The following is a 20,954-nucleotide window of genomic DNA, read 5'->3' on the forward strand; positions in this document are numbered from 1 at the left end:
TAAAACAATAATTGGTCTACAGATATTTCAGCTTTCGCTACCTTTTAGAGTAGTGAAGAGTCTGAAAGACGAATAGGAAGCCAAGCCACAACATTCTTCTATCACTCCGCTCTCTAGAGACTTTTTCAAGTGTCATGTTTTTACACGTTAACCTAGTGCTGAGATGGGTCATGTTAAAACCACCTCCATCTCCTTACACTACTGCTGCTTTGTTAAGACAGTTATCTGAATTTTTAACCACTGCTTTTTACTTATAATTGCATGATACTGTAGCAACTCTGTTAGTTGTACATAAACTAGCTAAATTAAGGCATGAAGATATTCAACCAAGCTGCAATAAGTGAAATCGAAATGCATGATTAAGTCAAAAACTGGTAAATTCCTTAGACAGTGAAGTTAGAGTTGCTGAATAATTAAAATAAAAATAATTCTCCAACACAGAAACAGACTGAAACATTTAGTGTAAGAATAATTTAAAATAATATATATATATATATATATATATGTAGGCACAAATCCAGTGTTTACCAAGAAACCAGTGATTTGGTTTACTTTGGCATACTTCATAAAGACTATAATTTACATAAACAACTGTGGGAGACGTCTGCTCTCAACTCTATAGCCTAATGTTTATGGCTTATCTGGAAATAAAAAGTAAGTACAATTCCAAATTGTTTGTCTGGGTCTCTGTCTTCCATGGTGATTGCTGCAACCACTGATCATGTTCTTAAGGGTGAGCTTCACATTCACTTAAGGCTTTGAATATTTTAAAGGAAAATAGTGGCAATTATATTTGAGGAAATGCTAGGTGTTATATAGGCTGAGTTCAAGACTCTCACCAGATTAAACACCCCAGGGGATATAGTGGTTTATCTGCCTACTATCTGAATCCTAGTCAGTCTGAAACACCAAACTGTTTATGGTAGTACCAAACAAGATTACTAAGCAAGTAGATAAAATAATAGGAAGCTTTTTTTAGATTTCTACTTTAGATTTAACAATGCTGAGTTGAACTTAAATCCTTGCCTTAGTCACTGAGTCCTTCTTCTAGATTTAGCTTTACATCTGTAGAGAAAAAAGCTTCATAAAAGATGGGATTCAGGGAGTAAAATGTAAAGGAATGCCAGAGGTTGTGATATAGGTAGAGAAACCAGACTTGGAGTAAGAATCAGAGTAGAAGATAAGAGAAGCTTGAGATTTATATACAACCAATTCTCTCATAGATGTAAAGTTTCTTTGGATGTTAGGTGGTTACACAGTGTGCAATTTTTGAATCTGTGCATTTATTTTATAAGGCTTAAACAAGCTTTTTAGATATAAAGAAATCTCTGAGAGATTTGATTTGCCAGACTCCAATGGATATGAGGATTAGTGTTTGTACAATAGCCCACCACAAAATATTGCTGTTGGTTTCTTCACTCATATTTCGAAATTTTTCTTCACGCTCCTAGAGAAAGAAAGGAAAAGCATAATTATTACCTTTTGGCATCTGTATGTTTCATGCTGCTATCCAGGTAACTAGACAGGAATCCCTCTTCTGTGCAGTAGCGAACAAACACTTTTTTCACGTTGCTAAAAACTAAAGTTTGTTCTTATCCATGAAGTGAGTATCTTTACAAATCAAAACTGAGAAGCAGACACACTGTATCCTGAAGTGGATAAGCAAACATAGCTTTCCCTTGTTCACAAAGTATACAATGTGCTAAACGTGTCCCAATAGTACAGGCTTAGCCCTTTTTAGGTTTGCTGTCACTTTCACATTACAGTCAAGAACTTCTTTGCAGCCAAATTTATTTTTTTAGGGAACTACTTGATATATTTCAAAGACAGTCTAACTTCCTGCATATGTAGAGAAGGGAAAACAATGGGTATACACTTGAAGGAGGGCTTTATTTCTAACTGCATGGAGATACACAGATATACACTCAGTCATTTCCTTACCCACTCCGTTCAGCATGGAAACAACAGCTGCCAACATCACCAGCAGCAGTATTCGCTACCTGCTCAGCTGCTGCTACTGATTCAGACCAGGAAAACTATATTTGGAAATTCCTGCTTTAAAATAGCACGTTTTGCTATAAGCACGAGTTCGCAGTAATTAGCTTTTATGTTACAGCTTAAAAATATTCTGTAAGGTAATGTAGGCTATCTTGGTTAAATACCAATAGATTTTTATGAATTAGTTAAAAATAACACTGCAATCAAATAATAACCATCATAACACTTTATAAATTAATAAGCCTATTTACAATATTTTTAACACTTCCATTAGGGAACATACATACTCTTTCATAGTTTTGTTCTTTGGATATGTGATGAATTTTCTCAATTAGATTTTCTAGTCTAAAGTTAACTTCATTCACTTTGTCTTTGGCTTGAACAACAGATTCATCCAAAAAATGTTCTCCAACTCTAATGTCCAAATGGATACGCTGCAAATAGAAAAAATATTCTCATTACTGTGTCTTCTGTGTTTTCAAAATTCCTTCGGGGGGGGGGGAAAAAAAAAAGTGGATATTTCCCTTTAAGCTCATTACAATTAATTATACAAATTTAAAATCTTCACTACTGTTAAGTCATTATTTTATGATAGCATTGATTCAGCCACCATGAAAATACTTTCTTTGTCCAAACTAGTTAAAAGAATAAGCACCATTAGGACTGCTCATTGTATTTCACATTCCATCCCAATATTGCAGAAATCACATTCTACAGTAGTACTGCAGGAAGCTTTTTATAGATGCACTTCTGGGTTTTCTCTGCTAACGGGAATTAAGACTGGAAGGAGACCAGCTGAATCATTTTTTGCAGTTTATCAGGTGTAAAGCAGAACCGTTCGTAAGGTATCTTTTTTCTTTCTCCACACATGGTTTATCTAGTATGATATACCTCCTAATATCCTATAAACTATTGTATGATCTATAGCAAAAATGCCCCAAACCTGCAAAGCAATAGACCCATAGAAAGAAAAGAGAAGAATGCAACTTGCAACTTAGTTTAGCATGAATTAAAAACTTTCCTAAACTAATATGAGAAAGTTCAACTGGAAGTCAGATAATCTGCAAAAATCCTTGATATTGCAACGACAGAAGTTTGGTCTACTCAGACATCATCCATAAATGAAAAACACATCTTCTTTCAGCTCTCTTGGAGTTAGCTAACTGAGCATCTGGAAATCTATCTCAGAACCTTATAGTAGCCTTTGTCCATTAATTTAGTTAACTTTGTTACGAAGCAGTTCAGATAGCCACCAGTGCATTTGGTTCTTGAAGACCACTTAAAGATTTAACTTAGCTAAAGAATGTTTTCCCTTTCGTGATCTTTATTCCTGCAGATACAAAGAACAATATTTTCCCTTTTTACGTCTGGGTTCCTACGACAGACAAACCACCCTGTTTCATATTTGTGCTATTAAATAGCATGACCAGAACTGTACATGGTGCATGCATCATGGAAAATTATATTAATACAGCTCCATCTATACCAGATAAAAATCTCCTGGTCTATCCTCAGAATCACATTCATGGTATGTAGTTAACTATGACCAACCAATGCTTCATCCCCCATAACCTCTCTAGTTAATAAGCTCCACTGATTTTTTTATTGTTATGTCCTAAGTGCTTTTGCAATGCGTATTTCCACTCATTTCCATAAATCAGTCCATAAAAACACCTACTTATTCCAGTGTAATAGTCCCATTTCAGTACTCTTAACTCTTCTTGCTTCTGTGTCACCTACATATTCCAAAATCATACATCTAGGATGAAATTTGGCCTACCACACAACACATTTACTAAATGTTTATATCTAGCTAGTTATCTCTTTTGCAGTCAACTGGAAAAAAAAAAAAAAAATCAAGTGAGTAATTCTCACCTGTTCAACTATCTTTTAAGAAGATGCATATAGATAAAATTTTCAATACTGTTTATGAAATTATCTGCTGAAATGGATTAGAAACATGATATCACCTCTGATGGCTTCTTCATTTTTTTTTCAAAATCTGCATTAAGGCCAGCTTTAGTAGACATTATCAAGTATGCTAATATTTATTTGAATATCTTTCAAAAATTAAAATATTAAATTTTCCTTCTGAATTCAATTTAACCTACTGAAGACATGGAATGTCTTTATGATAAGTGCTTGTGTTAGTCAATCTTACATATCTATCTTTTTGAAACAGTTGTTCTTATTGATCAGAATCTTTCACGTTCAAAGCACTGTACAATGAATCACTCTGTAGTTATTTGTCTTGCCTCTTTAACCTTAACTTCTTAAATACCAGAACAGTCTTTTTATCTCATCATCAAAATTCTAGGTTTGTCTTCTTTAATCACTAGAAAATGTTGAATTATCTGCTAGAAGTTAGATTAACTTCTAACCCAATTTGTAATCTCTGCAGTTTGTAAACAATTAATACTATTACAACAAAGAATATTTAAGAAATACACCTACCAGTTTACTTCCTGAAAATGCCACAAATCTTGTGGAGTTAGACTGTAAACAGATAATATGCTCCCCAGATAGATAGGATGTAAAAGAAAATGTTCCTTGTGGCCCATACAGTTTTGACAATAGTACCTGTAATTGAGATATTATGTATTTGGTATATGTACATTATAAATATCAATAAAACTATCAAAAAACAGTACTGTGAATTGGATGTAAAAAGTAATCAGTTAACCTCCTGACATCATTAAATTTGTCTAGATTTCAGAATATATTTAGAGAAGAATAAACAATTTTAGCTCACAATGAACATTAAGATGTTATAGATTTCTGCAATGTGCAAAAGTCAATGCTCTCTAAAGCATTTAAAGTCTAAAAATTAAGCCCTTGTCTAGGCACAGAAATAAATTGTCTGTTGCTGAAAAAGCTCAGGACTTTTCCTGAGGCAGTTGCTATGCATGATGACTGTATGCAGCCTCATGGTAATTTTGACTTTTGCAGTTTAATTTATCATCCATCTTCCTTTCTGCTGCTCAAGTACATTCTGTACCATTTTACTTCATTAATGAATTTTCATTTTTTAAAAATCTAACCTGTTTTCTCAGTTGTCATTTACTATTCTTACTGACAGTTTCCCAAATCCAGTAGTAATACAAAAATTGTCCACATACATCATTTTCAAACATTGTAATTTCTATTTACTTTGATAGAAATCACAGGTGCTTATACTTTTCAGCATCAAAATAATGAACTAGCTAATAGACTGTAGATTTACTTTTTCCCAAAAAGTGTCAATTATTTTCAGATAGTGCTGCCTGCTAGTGCCAAAAGTCAACTCATAAATCCTATAAAAATATTTGTAAAGCATATTTACCTCAGCAGAAGGAGTTGTGACAGTCACAAACATTCCCAAACCAGGAGCAGATTCAAGAAAGTCTTGTTTATGTATATCCCAGCGTTGTACTTTGTAATTCCCTGAATAAAAACATAGATAAAAATCTGTTAAATAAAACATAGCTTAATATTAAACATCTTTATTGCTTTTGGAGCAAAAATGTAAAGATAAATGATAAGCTGTAAAACAATATATGTATTTCATGTGCTTATGATTAAAATTGCTCAGGGGGCACTTTATAACCGTGAAATGCAATAAATTCTTTATACACTAAAAAATGTTCTAGAATGCTACAAAAATGGTTGATTAACAAGTAGTAGTACTTTCTGATTACTCCTAATGCTCTGGCAAGATTAGCATACAGAAAGCATGCTGAGACCTCCAAAAGCATATTTGTGCTGTATTCAAATTACATTTTTAGGATTGTCTTTCATATTTATCACATTATTTATTAAAAATATTATTATTTATTATTTTTTGCTATCTCCTTTCAGTCTTACATTTACATTTACAGTCTTGCAGATGAATTTAACGTTCTTGTGATATCCCAGGTGAAGCAAAACTTTAGCACATCTTGAATTGTTTCTTTCCAGACCAGCATTAATCAAAAAAGTAACTGTCCCATTTATATGGGAAAAACCATGTTACAGAAATTCTGGTAAGAATGAGTAAATCAGTGAGAATATCCAGAATTACACATTGAAGCAGCAATTCCACTGCTGTAGAATTAGAAGATATTCTTTTTCTTTGTTTAGTCAGTCAAGGACTCTGGAAGCCTGCATTTCTTTGTGTGATGGATACACACAATGTGTGAGGACATTCTGACTAGACCCTATTGCAGGGAGTTATTTTCACTATGCCCTCTTTCTTATCACTATAGTTTTACCATATTTCATTAATCAGATTTTTCTGCTACAAGCCATCTTTATTATTATTTCTGTTAGAAGCCATCTTTACTATTGCATCATATAGCATTGAGAGGTACCTACCAATTACCAACGTGTCTCTGGGAACATCTTCAATTATACATTTCTCTTCTCTTTCTCCACTGTGAAAATACAAAGCAAGTGAAAAAGAAATCCAAAAGTTCATGAGAAATCCTATTAATTGGATTTTCATGGTTTTTTACGTATCCCAGTTGTACGGCTTTTGAAGATAACTGTTTACAAATGTATGTAGTCCTGTGGTTGTTCCTTGTTTGCTGCTTATCAGTGTATTTTTGCGAGAGGAAAAAAACCTGTGAGAAAAAGCAGCTGGTGGTTACACATTTATAAATAACTACAGTATGTTCTGCAGAATGAGATAACATAAAAAAGATAACTTGTAAAATCTTTCTTCTTTCTCAGCATCGAGATTAAAATTTTATTTTATACACATAGAAGAACATGAAACTGGAAAGAATCTCTCAGGTACTTGAGATCAATTCCCTAGATTACTTACTGTAAGCAACCACATGGCTATCTCTCCATAAACTGCTCAATTTTCAGCTTAAATGAATTTGTTAATTTATATTTTCCATTTTTTCTGGATGATTATTCCAGAGCTTCACTCTTTTATTAAGAAATCTTGTCATTTCCAACATAAATCATTGGACATCTGTATATACCTGTACAAAACCCACAGAGACTGTGGACTGAAAGAATTCTGAAGAAGAAAGTCAAAAGAACTTGAACAATAAAAGTGTCTAAAACACTAATGAATATGATACTGCAAGGGAAGAAACAAAAACAAAAACAAAACAAAAAAACCACAAACTACAAAATCCACACTTTCTGAATAAGACTTTTCTACAAAGGAATAACTTTTTCTTAGATACTGCCTAATAAATTCTCTAAAGAACATTATAGAGTAAATCAAACAATGATTGAGGTTTTTATTTTTACCCTTTGTACTACTATAAATCAACGTATATGTTGATGGACTCATTTACCACTCTGGTGTTCCTTGTCCTGTCACCAGTAGGGAGGACCCATCTTTGAGCTCATTTTCCCCTTCATAAGCTCGCTACACTCCTGTTGAAGGCTCTGTAATTTGATCACTGACTCTCTCCAACCCTGCCATGTTCCTCAGCAGCACCTGGCATTTTCAGAGGAAATTGTTCAGTGATGTCCTTGAATGTGTCTTTGATGAACCTCTCAGTTCAGAGTTCTATCATCTTGACTTCAGGGTATGGGGTATAAGCTGCACCCACACATGCCATATATGTGATACGCAGTGCTCTAGACAAGGAAAACACCATTTCCTTGCTGGAATTTTGCTTGAAAATTATTTTATTTATTTATTTTGCTTGAAAAGGTGGAAGTTGAATTTTATTTTATTGTTTTGTTTTTATATAGCTGTGAGATGCCTAGCTGCATTAACTGCATCCTCAGCACTGTGCACACACCAAACGACCATGACTAGCCCTTTTGTCATATTGTTCACCATGTCCTCTGATTTTTTCTTTCAATTACCTCATAAAATGTCCCATTTGCATTTACTGTTATTTAGTTACACCTATACTAGTAAATAAAGTTGTTTTGGTCTTCCTACCCATTTCTGAGCCGCCCTTCTGAGAATCTGCTTGCTTTGTCAGGTGATGCATTCTGCTAATGCTCATAGCCATAGAACTGGCTCCATCATAGCACAAGAACATGTATTTTCCTAGTGTCAAGGAAGAAGGGTGGACAGCAGCTCATCTTCAATATCTGTAACCTAAAACCCTAAAATTTTGGATGGTAACTCTTACTGGATTATTTCACATCTGTAAAAGAAGGACTGATTCATGTTTATTGCCCCTCACTGCACTTGTTATCTGTGAGGTTGTCTCAGTATAAAAATGTCTTTGTCTAACCTGGCACAGGCTTACAACCATCACTGGTTCAATCCGTTCACAGTATGAAGTATCTTCACACTCTAGCACAAATATTAGTTCAGCCCATCAAAGTACAGCATTCCTATGCTGATAAAGAGGTTGTCAGATGAGAAAACTTGATTCCTTGAATATTACTTCTTATTTTTTGCCTTCATATGGTTAACTATAGAGGAATAAAAATTGCATCCCATGGACATTGAATTCTTAGGAGTCTCAAGGGTGATATTAGAGCTCTGTTACTACTGTAGCATTTATCCATCAGAAATAATTTCAGAGTATACAGAATCTCATCATATAATTGGACTCTTACCCCTCCACCACAGGGAGATCTTGCCTGACATGCACCTGCATAAATTCTCATGCCATACTCTACCTGCAAGAAGTATTAGGTTTGTCTGCAGATGGTGAGCTACTTAAGCAATCATCCTTTTAGCTTTTCATTGACTAGCTGAGGTTTCCAAAATTCTGTGTTCCAGTGGTATAACACAAGATGTACAAGGGGACACCACCCTATCCTTCACTCTGCCCAGACCAGTTGGGACAGACACATTACTTCTGTACTTTTGACTAACAAATGCTAATATAGTAGGGCTGCTGGACTTCAAACAAAAATAAGTCAGCCTCCAGGTGATCAGGTTGTCATGTAGCATATTGAGAGCTATTTTTGTCTCAGGCATTCACAGTACCTGTAAATTATCATGAACACAACTTCTGCATACTACATTCCATTAAACAGGATTCAGCTGACTTCAGAATTGCTGTATCAAGTGTTATATTTATTTTCTGAGCACGTTAAATATTGTCATGGAATAATCTTAGTTACTTTATTATGTTGGATCATTCATGACAAATCAGATGTTCTCAATGTACTTCAAATACCTGGGACTATCATGAAATGGACTTTTTTGCCTTCAATACTATCAGTTAGTCTCAGATCCTTTGTTCACATTCCAGTTAGGTCCTGCTGAGGTCAGTGCTCATACAGTGATCAGAAAGGCTGCCATACACTTTCCTTCCTCTTCTAGAAGTTAAACACACATTAGCTCCCATGACCATGCTTAACTTAGCATGGCTGGGGTTTTAGAACTATTTTTCAATTAATCCAAGACTGTCCTTCCCCAAAAATTATCTTTAACAGCAGATCCTGTGCCATTTTGACAACTGCCTGTAATATTTCATATCAGGCTTGGTGGATGAGATTTGGATAGTTAGAGTTGGCCCACTTACACAGTTGGCCCTCTGATACATCTTCTCAGTTGTGGGAAAATATATTTAGTCAAACATATGGAACAGGGCCTCAAACTGCAATTAGTAAGTTTTTTTCACACACACACCATCGGCATCCATCCCAGTCCTTTTGGAGTATTTGGTAGTACAAAATGTCTGCCCTCTCCTTTAGTCCAACTAAGGCTCACACAGCCGACATTTATGCCATGGTACCAGGCAGAGCTTTTCAGTTCAGTTCAGTTCATAAAACACATCAGTCCTTCCTGTGTCTTGGCTTATCTACAAAAGTACCCTGGGTTTTGTCTAGTCATTAACTACTAAGATGCTGTACTGGATGTCTGCAGAGAAGCCACAGTCCATAGAAAAGCATAAATTCATATACAGCTTCATCTGGCATTCCTGCCTACCAGGAGACAAAGAGCTTTCATGTGTTCACCACTCACTGTCCTGAAATTCCATAAGGTACTGAACAAGTTGTTCTCAGTATTGAGGTACCCTGTTCTACTATAGGAATTGAATTTGGTGTTCATGATTTATGTGGGACCACAGTTCAAGTCTGTGGTGACTTTTTCATTGCTACGTCTACCTTTAACCATGTCTTCCATTCTGCAAGAATATCTGCCAAGGCATTAAAGCTGATTCTTCCTACAAAACATTCTTACTAAAAAAATTGTCTTTATGAAACCATTTCAAGTTTCCTCTCAAAGTGTTTTCTGAGATTAGTTTAACCCAGAAATTAATTTACCTATTTCCTTCCCTAAATCTCATGTATTTAGGACCACAGTACCTTGGCTGCCAGCCATCTGTAACACTGGATGTAAGGGAAAAGGAAGGGAGAGCTTCTCTGTGTTTCTTCACTGTCCCAAAATTTTTAGGAAAAATCCAAGCCTGTGTTGAAACTAAAATCTACAAAGGCCTAGCCATATCCACATAGGGAACAGGTGCCTCACTAATCAGTTTAATAGAGATGAGAAGTGTACTCCATCATTAGAATGTGCTTCACTAGAACTCACTGTATCCACAGTCTTGCCAAGAAATGTCTCCATTCCTGGTGTTTGCAAAGTAAACACCTGGAACTATATGTACAGCCAAACATTACGCAGCCACAGGGGCATCCTTCTAGAATGGCGTATTTACAAGAGTCTCCTGAAGTCAGTGCTTAAAAAAAACCCAAAACATCTATGTAGCTGAATGGGTAGGAAACTTCTGCCTGAAGGAACCTCCAGTAAATATTAATCTATGCAAACCTAAAATAGGTAAGTTATTTATCACTAACTGGAGTTTCCTGAAGTGTGTTGGCCTTTTACATATTCACTTCCGTTTCTACTCCACCCCCTCCTCTCAATCCCTTCTCCCACACTGTCATTTGGGAAACTTTTGCTTTCAGGACTCTGAGTAAACACTGGAACTGCTCCACTATCAAATCATATCTTGTAGAACGGAAATCCTAGATCCGGGTCATGTATACAGTTATACATGGACCTAGCCCTTTAGTTGATCTGGACATGTGAAGAAACAATACTAGTGTTTAGAGAACTCCAGGAATGTTTCTCCAAGGATATCTCGTGGCTTGTGGGTTTGTTTTCCCTAAGTCATAATTTAGACTTGCACCTGATTTCTGTCTAAGGCCTTTATTGAGTTTAATGTATCACTTATGGATTAATCAATTTGAAATTATTCCCATCCTCAGAGAATATTTAAATATATATTCAATATATGCTTATGTTTTCTGAGATGATGATAACTGTGTATATAGCAAATAAGTTTAAAAGAAAACAAAACATAGAATGGGTCAAAATTAATATAAAAATAAGAAAAAAAATTGAAAAGGTGGGGAAATTAACTAAACACAAAATATGAAAATGATAGTGTAATAATTTCAATTATAGAAGGGAAACAGGGGAACCTGGGGAAAAAAAAAAAAAAAAAAGGTATAATAAAAAAAGTGAAACAATTTTAAAAAACAGGCAACAGTGGGAATCTGTATAAGATGTAGAAATTCCTGTACTTAGATCTAACAACTGCATTTATCAGCATTTGCAGGACCAACTTAGTCTAGTCTGATAAAGTTTCACATTTCTTTGGGTCTTTGCAAGATTTATCTGCTGGAAAAAAAATACAGAGAACTCTTTAAATGTTTCAGCCCTACAGAGAGTGCAGTGTGCTCCTTTAAGTACATAATAAATTTTCTGATATTTGGCATATTTCAGAAAGAACCTATTTTATTCAGATCAACTCTCCTGTTCAATATCTATGCTGTATATTTATAAAATTGCAGTGCACTGTAAAAATTTTGTAGGCAGACTGTAAACATATTCTGTTGAACAGTGTTGTTCCAAAATTCTTTTCCTAGTTAGTAGCCACTACACTTTATAAGCCATATGTTACTTTTGCTTTATAATGGTTATTTGACCGATAAAACTTGCAGTCAGGACCAGTTTCTGATATACTGTGGGTTTTTTATATCTGTGTATACCTCAATTTTAGATTATATTGAAACATTAGTAAATTTTCTCTATAAAATGATCAGGATGACACAAATAGCAGCAAAGACATTTAAAGAAACAGACACATTTACTGCATATATAAAGACAATGATATAATTTATGTTATGATCAACAGTGTTAACTTCGAGATAGTTCTCTCATGAGGGACACACACCAGCTAACTGCCAGTCAGGTTTTAAATCTCAGCAAACGCTTTTAATTAAATTCAGAAGTATTCTACTTGTATCCACACTTCTGATGTTTTTCTAGTAATTTTGTTGGCCGAGTGTCCTCATGACAGATGTTCTTCCCACTTTTGAGAAAAAAAGAAGAATTTTCATCTATTCATAAGTCTCAAGACAAGTTTACTCATTTATACTATTGTCTTAACCACACTGCAAATATCTGGTCACTCTGATTTATGTGAGTAGTTTTTAAAGAAATGCATGTTAAACATCTTTAGAAAGACGACAAAAATGCCAATAAATTATAAAAACATAATTTAGAGAAAAAATTAATTTCCAGGTATAAATAGCTGTAGATCAACAAATTACAGTATCTAATAATGTTATTAGTTTAGATTTTGTGACTGAAAGATTTTTACACGTGTGCAGTGCAAACTTTTCAAATGTCTTCTTTTCTGCCACTAGAGGGTACTCCAAGAATTTACAGTATATTTATAGCAAGGATTTATTTGGAGTTTTCTGGTCTGTAAATGATCAAGTACTGTTGTCATACTAAACCTTAGGAATTTAACCCCCCAAAATCTTGATATTAAACAACAACTTTTAAAACCAGTCTAATACCTTTTAGGCAAAATAGTGCAGCATACCTGAATTATAAGGAAAATTGACTGACATGTAGTTTAGATTTAGTTAAACTAATCCTACTTTTAAATTATCTAAATTATTCTATTTTCTTTATTTCAGACACAATTCTCTGGTTCACATCCTGTTTCTTCATCCAGATTTGGACAAGGCATTCCATTATTGGCAGGCTGAAGAAGTACAAAACGAGTTCTGATCTTGGTCCCTGTTTTTCTGCAAATACCTCTACAAAGACCCCAGGAAGACCATTGTGAAACCTCACAGTCCAGTGGTGTTTCTGCAATAGACACAATAAAAAGGTAACTTTACATAAATTTCTGCTTAAGGCAAATACATAGTTGGCAAAGCATTAAGGACTAGTGATCAAATAGTACCCTTTCTTATAAAAAATACACGTGATATTAATAAAATCCATATGTTGCCTCATAAATAAAAATGTCTGTTTTCAGCTCCTAAACTCATCGACACTGGTGGTATTATTATTATTATTACTACTGCAGTCTAGAGACTGTCTGAAGTATTATATCACTAGTGCAGCATATTATCTGTTGAATTGAAAATACAGAACTCATATCAAAGAAAACTATGCTTAAAAGAATTCCTTTCAAGAGATTGTGTTACAAAACATTTACTATCAATTTTATATCTCATTTGCCTTTCATTAGTAAAAAGACCAGGATTCAAGGTTTTCTCTGGTTTATTTAGGTATATTTATATTTCACTGCAGATAGATCCTGTTTCTATAGCTGCTCATATCAAATCCCATCTAACTTTTGTTCTAATTTGCTTCAGAAATAAAGAAAAGTCCCATTCTTTTATCATTAAATCATCCTGCTCTTGTTTGGTATGTACACTATAGTTCCCCTTGCCAATAATGATATTCTGCCACTAGAAGCTTTTTAATACTAAAAGGGTTTTCATTATAGTTTTAATTTAGTGCAAGAAAAGAAGTCAGAAACTCAAGTACTTTTCATAATGTATACTTCCACTGAAAATATCTTTATAAAATATCTCTATTCCTTAGCAGGTTAAATAAAGATATTGCTTGTCCCAGGAAATTGTCTCACAACTGTGTATTACAGCATTTGTGGGTAAAATAGGTGTGCACAAAACCAGCTTTAAACGCTGTATTAAGTGTGTGACCGCTGGTATAAATTTCTGATATTACAGTGGAACTCACCACTTCTGTTTTGATCATTCACTCCCATGTTTCTAGAGTGAATGAGGGACACAGTTTGATCTCTTGTAATTAAACCTATCCTTTTGATTCTGGAATATGTTTTTCAATGGACTTATTTACTGTTAATATACAATAAAGAGGGGATATATGAAAAAATGGTTTTTGAAATACCATACTTTAAATGCATTGTTTTAAATATATATCCTAAAGAGGGACAAATGTTCCTTTCAAATGTTGTGGGAAAGGAATATGACTGAAAATGAGATGTTGCACTGACTGAATATGTCTTGTTGATAGAGAAATAAATTATAAATCGTGCATTATTAGCTGTGTAGGGAATGAGCTTTATTTTAGTGATTGTGAGGTGACCAGCACAGAGCTAGAGGCACACAATCTTCAGACATTCTGGAGAAGTTCATGGAACATAGGATCTCTTATAGGAATAAATTGGGCATTTAGCCTATTGCTGTCTCTCAAATAGTATTTAGGATGTCAGTCTTCTTATTCTTAGCCCTCCCTCTTACACTTTGTAAAAATCCACTAGAAAAGTGTAAAGAGAACATCTCAGTGGACACTGTCCAACTATCTTTCCCTTAGAGCAAATATTATGTTAATTATGTATTTGTTAATTTGAGATTTGAAAATTACCCTTAAGTCTGACTTGAGTGAGTAGTTTGCATGTACTCCTACCTAAGTAACGTTATTAGATAATATAATTAAGAAAGTAAAAATGAGAGAGAACATTATTTTTGTTGTCAGGATGTATGTTTCTATCACAAATATGTCCAAATCAATTGATTATATTAGTTCTTACTGCACATAACTATCAAGCCCTCTGACCCAGAAAGAGACCCACAATAGTTCTTTTGCTCCATCATCATTACGTAAAAACTTAAGGATAAATACTTATCTTACAAAGAATACTTAACTTACAAAGAATCTGGGAACGCTATTCTGAACAAGTATTATTTATTTCTCATAATCTTCATGGATTATGCTGATACTAAGGCTTGAGTAGCCCTTACTGTGAGTATCACCCGAATTTTTGAACCATAGCTCAAACAGGCAATCCCTTCCTTATTCTTTCAGGGATTCTTTTTTATGTCCACTGACTTGTTTTATTTCCCATGTGTGAGTCTGGAAGCTATTTCTATGTAGATAGGAGAATATTCTGTCTAATCACCTATTTCATCCACATCACCTGCCAGATTTCCACATATTTTCTGAGTGAATGGAAATAACAGAATTGAGCGTATCGAAGTACTAATCACTTACCTGAGACAGTGTCTATTATTTCATTGCTTTTAGCCGGAAGATTAAGATAGGGTGCAGGAAGACCCAGCTGGTTTTTCTTTATTTTCACCATTGTCACTTGAGCAATAGGTGGCAAAATTTTGAGTTTGGGATAATAAAATGAGTTTGCTGGGTGACTTGGAGAGGAACAAGTGATCTGTGAAATAAAAAGGGGAACCTTAAAGAAACTACATCATATTAGTAAGAAGATAACTGTAAAATCATGTTTACACAATCATGCTAATACCTTTTTGGCAAGTAAAATGCATGTAACCAGTTTCTATGAACCTCAGTTCACACAACTACTGCTGGTAATCCCAGAATTTTTATGCATAATATTTTGAGACTGGGCACAATGAATTGTGCCAACCTTTGGATAGAAGACTGTGCTGGGAGGTACTGAAAACACAATAATGTATGGAATGGTTTGATGGAAAGAAGTGGATGTTATTACAAGGAAGAATACAAGAGTATTAAGTAATAATATTATGTATACTATAGCAACTGTCATATGGATACTGGAGGCCAAATACATTGTTTTCCAGCTTCTCTGTTCCTTGGCTCTAGAAAATCTGACATTAAAGAAAGGATTAAGTGAATTCTTATAGTATTCAAAACATTTGAGACATAGTCCTCTGTTCCCCACCACCTTTAAATTTCAAAAGCAAAGTATGAGGCATATAGAGTATCAAGTGAGCAAAAGAAACTGGAAGTGGGGTCACCATAGTAGCCATGAAGTTCTCCTCTGCTTTCCCTTAGCTCTTTTCCCTCAGAGGTAACAGCTTCAGGTTTCAGCAATGCTTTTAACTGAAAAATCCTCCCTACATCTGTATTCACTACTAAGAATTTTCCTGTTCAGATATGTATTTAGTAATGCCAGGACTTCTGTGAATATTTTAATTTTCCTAGTGTTCAAAGAATTGTTAAAAATCATCTAAAAATAGTCAACTTTTACAGAAAATAGTTTAAATGTAGAGCCAAATTTTCATGAACCATCTATATATATCTAATAAATTTGGAAGATATAGAAAATAAACAAAAGCAGTAGGGTTATCACCTATGTAATAAATCCATATTTAGAGAGCATCAGCACTCTCAGGTAACTGAAATCAGTTTCACAAGAGTCTATAGTGTAGTCATAGGATAATTATCTTTTAAAGGACTCAAAACATACAGGCACAAAGTGCTAAACTATGTATATACACCTACCTCTGTAACTGTGTCCTGTGGAATAGTGGCAAAGTTTGGGGAAGAAAATGTGAAACCACTGTCAGTTCCAGCATCATACGGAAATAGATCTACTGATACTTCCTCCATCCAGTGGTCTCCTTCACAGAGATTGAGGCTGTCAATACCCACAAACCAGTCAGGGCTTGGAACAATTCGTACAACAAATGAAACCTAATGAAACAAAAAGATCCATGAGGATTGTATCACTTGTTTTGAAAAGCTTCAGTCCTCCTTATAGTAATTTTAACTTAAAATCTTTGAAAGAAATGTCATTATGCTCTTCTACTTTATAGAACCTGTACAGTGCTCCCTGCAATGTGACATGCTTTTTAGTAACTCTTTGCATTATATTGTTCCTACAAGTGAGAACTCAAATATTTAATTTTGGGTGCTAGTGACATAAAATAAACTTTTAAAATATGTACATTTACTTACTAAGGGATGTCTTGAATGCACTTCTAATTCAGTGGAAGTTTGTCCTATACCACTGGAAATGGCAGGAGCAGAGAAGATTCCATGTACACTCTGAATTTTCTCTCCAGCTTCTTCTATTTCTTTCATTAATACCCATGCTTCACCCTTTTCAGCAAAATCACGTACACCATTGCTGGCATATTCATTTTTTTTCCACATGCTGTAGTCAGAACTATGAGTAACACCTATTTGAGTGAATACATGGCATGACATAAAAGTCTGGTTTAGATTGTCCCTATTTCTTCAATTTATTTCTGAGGTTAAAAAAATGTGTATAAAAATGAGTGAACACTAAAACATTTGGCTTATCACTGTTTGTTTCAGCTGCAGCCAATTGAAAACAGAAGCCAATTGAAAACAGTTGTAGATTTTTGAAAGCATTGTGGATACTTCCATTTCTGCATTTCATACTTAATAACTTTGGCTATTTTTTTTTCCTTTTTCGTTAATTATCCTAAAATTGACTATTAAGAAGAAAAAAAAGATCAAGAGATCTCTGTTTTTAAAACTGTACATACTTCACTTACCTAGCATTGATGACCACTGTGCTGGGGGCCTATAAAGTGGATACTGTTTGGGGAAAGCAGTCTGACTCCATTTCCCTGTGAAGATTATGCTGTACTTAGCAAGTTCTTCTGCTGTGCAAATAGAATCATCCCCCACAGGCAGGCTGCTGGCATAACCTAGTATTGTTATAAGTAAGGTCCAGATAACTTTACAGGAGCAGTAGACAAACATCAGGTTTTCCATTCCCTTCCACACAAAAAGAAAAAAAGTATGTTAGCCATATTAGTCACCCTAAACTCAAAATCAAATAACAGTTACCTAATAAAATGTAACGTACATAACCATAAGTTATAACCAAAAAGAAAGCATACATCTGAAACACTAAAAATTGTTATGCTTCTAAAAACATTATTATAATGCTTTCAGATTTGATATTTCCATGCTATATACTACAAATCTGTAACTCTACCTGGGACAAGTGTTTCTAATGAAAATAAAACTTAACCTTATCCATAGTACTACCTCTGAGAAGAATCTGTTTCTAATTTTCTTTTGAAATCTTATTAGAGTCACATCTTGAATTAATTAGAGTAGCAACTGTTTCTGTGGAAAACATTAGTGGTATATTTATTCTTCTAAAGATTAAATTGCAGGTTAGTTTGCCAAAAGAAATGATTTATTTTAAATTTGTATTCTACAAAGGCTGTTTTATGGCATAACATTTAAAGTCAAATATATTTCATATTTATATAAATTACTTTGCTGTCATAACTTGTGCATTAAAAAATACATTGTAATTACTTCAGATTGTTTAAGCTACATAGTTGTTAAAAACCAATATTTTTTAAAAGTTGCTGTCATAGGTTTTGCAAATTTTGTTTTCAAATTAATATGGTAATTGCATCAGACTGTTGAACTCCAGCAATTGTTTAAAATAACAGCCTTAAAAACTTATTTTTAAATGCTTTTGTCCTTTGAGAAAACTATACAAATATAACTAAAACACTAGTAATATATTAATCTGTAAAAAGAGCTGTGAATACTCACTAAATATTTCCTCTGGAGCACTGGTAGGGGGAGAGCACCTGCTTTTGCTGGCAGCTGAGTTGGTCTGCAAGAGAAGACAGTAGGAGTCTTGCTATTTATGCCTGAAGAGGGTCCCTTTGGTCCAACAATTATTGTAATCTTTAGACTTTCCAGGTTTGCAAAATCATGCCATCTTCTTGTTTTCAATCTTTTGGATGGACTATCAGAGGTTTCCTGTCTGTCAACTGATTCAGGTTCCTATCAGAAGACTGCGATGCCGAATAGACAAAATGCTTTTAAAAAATACCTTGGATTCTTAGTAACAGTTCGAGTTTTCTGGTGCCTTTACAGCTCTCTGCTCTTATTAATGCCTCCAAGCTATACAAATGAACTGATTCCAACACTGAAATAGTTCTAGTGAATACACTTTAAATGAGAAGCATGTTTTCTTGTAAGTTTTATTGTCTGACAGATGCTCCTTCCAAACATTTACAGAGAGCTTGCTCACTCTCACACACCATATGTATGTGTTCAAATAAAAAGGGTGAGGCAGCTAAAAAAGTCAGGAGGAAAAAAAAGTTACATTTCATAATTGCACATACTCACACAGACTGTGTCTCCTGCAAATATGAATTAATTTAAAGTAGTACAGTGTATATTTTTGTGTTCTACAGTACCGTATGCTGGATGATGAAAGGGCTCTGTAACATTGTGGTTTCTTTGGAAAGAGTGGTTTTGGAAAGCTCTGAGATTTTTCTTAGCTGTCTTCAGAGGAAAAACCCCAAATAAAAATCTTATTATTACAGTTAAATCGTGAATCCTCTGTAGCACAGTACGTATACTTACATCACTAAAATTATTTAAATTGTCTGTGAAAAATTATGCATAATACAGTGACCCAATTAAGAAATAATGTTTAATATTTATTTTAAATTATTTTCCCCACCACCTTTCAAATAAGGGAAAACAAGGGCTTTGTGCCATGCCTTTAAGGTTAACAAATGCTATGGTGGCTGATCAGTGAAGGAAGTTCAGTTCAAAAGTTTTCAGTGAACCATGAAGAAAGTCTTTCATAGAGTCTTCTTTTGAAATTGTGAGGAACGTCACTTAAGTACTTCCACAGATCTCTAATATGGTGGACAGCATATTTTTACTTTTCAGATGGAACTCCCAGGCCATCACAGGTATATAGCTTAAGTGACACATTATTGTCCACCAGTAGGGGGTTACCAAACAACCAGTTTGTGCTTCGTGGCACTTTAACTGGAAATTTATCATTCCTTTCCCCCCATCATGGTAAATCAACAAGAAAAGCCAAGAGATGAATAAACTGGGATGTCTGAATGGAATTTCCATTGATTATTCTCCTGACAAAATGGAATATATTGCAAGTTTCAACACAGATGGATTCAGCACCCATAACCACAATTCCTGTATATCTGGACAGATTATGGGAATTCTGTATCAAGTTGAGCCATCTAGACGTGGACATGCCCTTTATTTCCAAGGCCTCTTCCTCCATCCTATGTTAATGCAATTTTTTCCATAATTTATTTCTGTTCCAGGAGCCAGATTCCACTAAGAAAAAGAGCAAAGATACTTCATGGGCACTTTTATACCAGTTCTTTGAGTGTTTATTATAGGATGATATTTGAATTACATCCAGCCCACTCCCTCCTGTTCACAGAATTCCAGATCCACAGGTTCCTTAGAGAATTGAGTCTACTTACACCAGAAGTGGGTGATCTTTCCAGCCCCTGCAGCCCTCTAGATAAACTAAAGGTCTCACAAGTTTTAAAGTATATTGCTCAGAGCACTCTTAAAAGTGCTTAATGCTTGCTTACTTATTTATTACTAAGTAGCTTTAAATTTTGGTAGGTTTTGTTGTTTATCATCACAGTTACTGAACCAGCTAACTTCACATACTGAAACATACTGTGAGACTTCCAGGACAACTCTTAAAATGAGAACAAAACAATTAGCTCTGGATCCAGCACAGAATTATTTAATATATCAGACTAGCCTTTTCCTTTCAAAGAAAAATTACTGCCAAAAGGCACATCACCAGACTAGATCATTCTAGTTCCGTGACTGCATGTTATGAGTGTATCCAGGAACAGGACAATACATGCAAACGGCATAATTTGGCACAGCTATTATAAGAAAAATTCACTAAATGATAAAAGAAAGTGAATCATTGGAAGTCATTAACTTGGGAAGTCATCTGAGGTTTCTGAGTACAAAGTAGACAAACAAATACTGAAAATCACAAAAGTTATAGCTGATTCTTCCCTTGGAATAAGAGTGCATGATGCTTTGTACTGAGCATCCAAGAGGGTTTCCAGTTCTACAATTCTGTGTAGTCAGTTTATCCTTCGAGAGCTCTATTACTCCAATTTCTTGAGGTTATCATACACTTCAGCATCAGATATGTAGTCAATGGAATACAACTGTGTCTAGATCTTTTATTTTCCTACCAGTGGGGGAATGAGATACCTTGAAGCGTATT

At 34.5% G+C, this 20,954-nt stretch overlaps 2 protein-coding genes across 3 annotated transcripts; both read right to left on the reverse strand.

Annotated features, from left to right (window-relative positions):
* Positions 1 to 1,297: 1,297 nt before the first annotated feature.
* On the reverse strand, positions 1,298 to 6,557 carry LOC141959565 (transmembrane emp24 domain-containing protein 11-like). The gene is made up of 5 exons (XM_074903724.1): positions 6,331 to 6,557; positions 5,321 to 5,421; positions 4,453 to 4,578; positions 2,286 to 2,432; positions 1,298 to 1,447 (listed from the first exon to the last, which is right to left on the reverse strand). The coding sequence occupies exons 1-5, from the start codon at positions 6,458 to 6,460 to the stop codon at positions 1,298 to 1,300; spliced, it is 654 nt and encodes a 217-aa protein (XP_074759825.1). The 5' UTR covers positions 6,461 to 6,557.
* SPON2 (spondin 2) lies at positions 6,475 to 18,636 on the reverse strand. Of its 2 annotated transcripts, XR_012633470.1 has the most exons (7): positions 18,467 to 18,597; positions 17,440 to 17,665; positions 16,874 to 17,097; positions 16,418 to 16,609; positions 15,191 to 15,365; positions 12,741 to 13,012; positions 6,475 to 6,578 (listed from the first exon to the last, which is right to left on the reverse strand). XR_012633470.1 is itself a non-coding variant. In XM_074903723.1 (6 exons), the coding sequence occupies exons 2-6, from the start codon at positions 17,660 to 17,662 to the stop codon at positions 12,834 to 12,836; spliced, it is 993 nt and encodes a 330-aa protein (XP_074759824.1). In that variant the 5' UTR covers positions 17,663 to 17,665; positions 18,467 to 18,636; the 3' UTR covers positions 11,974 to 12,833. The 2 variants fall into 2 exon arrangements, 1 of the variants encoding a protein (XP_074759824.1); XM_074903723.1 differs by lacking the exon at positions 6,475 to 6,578 and having other exon boundaries at positions 11,974 to 13,012; positions 18,467 to 18,636.
* Between the last annotated feature and the right edge of the window lie 2,318 nt (positions 18,637 to 20,954).

The sequence above is a fragment of the Athene noctua genome, chromosome 4 (genome assembly GCF_965140245.1).
Source record: "Athene noctua chromosome 4, bAthNoc1.hap1.1, whole genome shotgun sequence".
Lineage (NCBI taxonomy): Eukaryota > Metazoa > Chordata > Aves > Strigiformes > Strigidae > Athene > Athene noctua.

Bases quoted from the DNA above. Each gene is read 5' to 3' on its own strand.
- LOC141959565 (XM_074903724.1), bottom strand. From the start codon at position 6,460: ATGAAAATCCAATTAATAGGATTTCTCATGAACTTTTGGATTTCTTTT. The intron at 5,422-6,330 runs GTAGGTACCTCT...GTTTTTATTCAG, and splicing joins CAGAGACACGTTGGTAATTG to GGAATTACAAAGTACAACGC. The intron at 4,579-5,320 runs GTAAATATGCTT...TCTCAATTACAG, and splicing joins TCACAACTCCTTCTGCTGAG to GTACTATTGTCAAAACTGTA.
- SPON2 (XM_074903723.1), bottom strand. From the start codon at position 17,662: ATGGAAAACCTGATGTTTGTCTACTGCTCCTGTAAAGTTATCTGGACC. The intron at 17,098-17,439 runs GTAAGTGAAGTA...TCACTCAAATAG, and splicing joins ACAGTGGTCATCAATGCTAG to GTGTTACTCATAGTTCTGAC. The intron at 16,610-16,873 runs GTAAGTAAATGT...TTGTTTCATTAG, and splicing joins TGCATTCAAGACATCCCTTA to GTTTCATTTGTTGTACGAAT.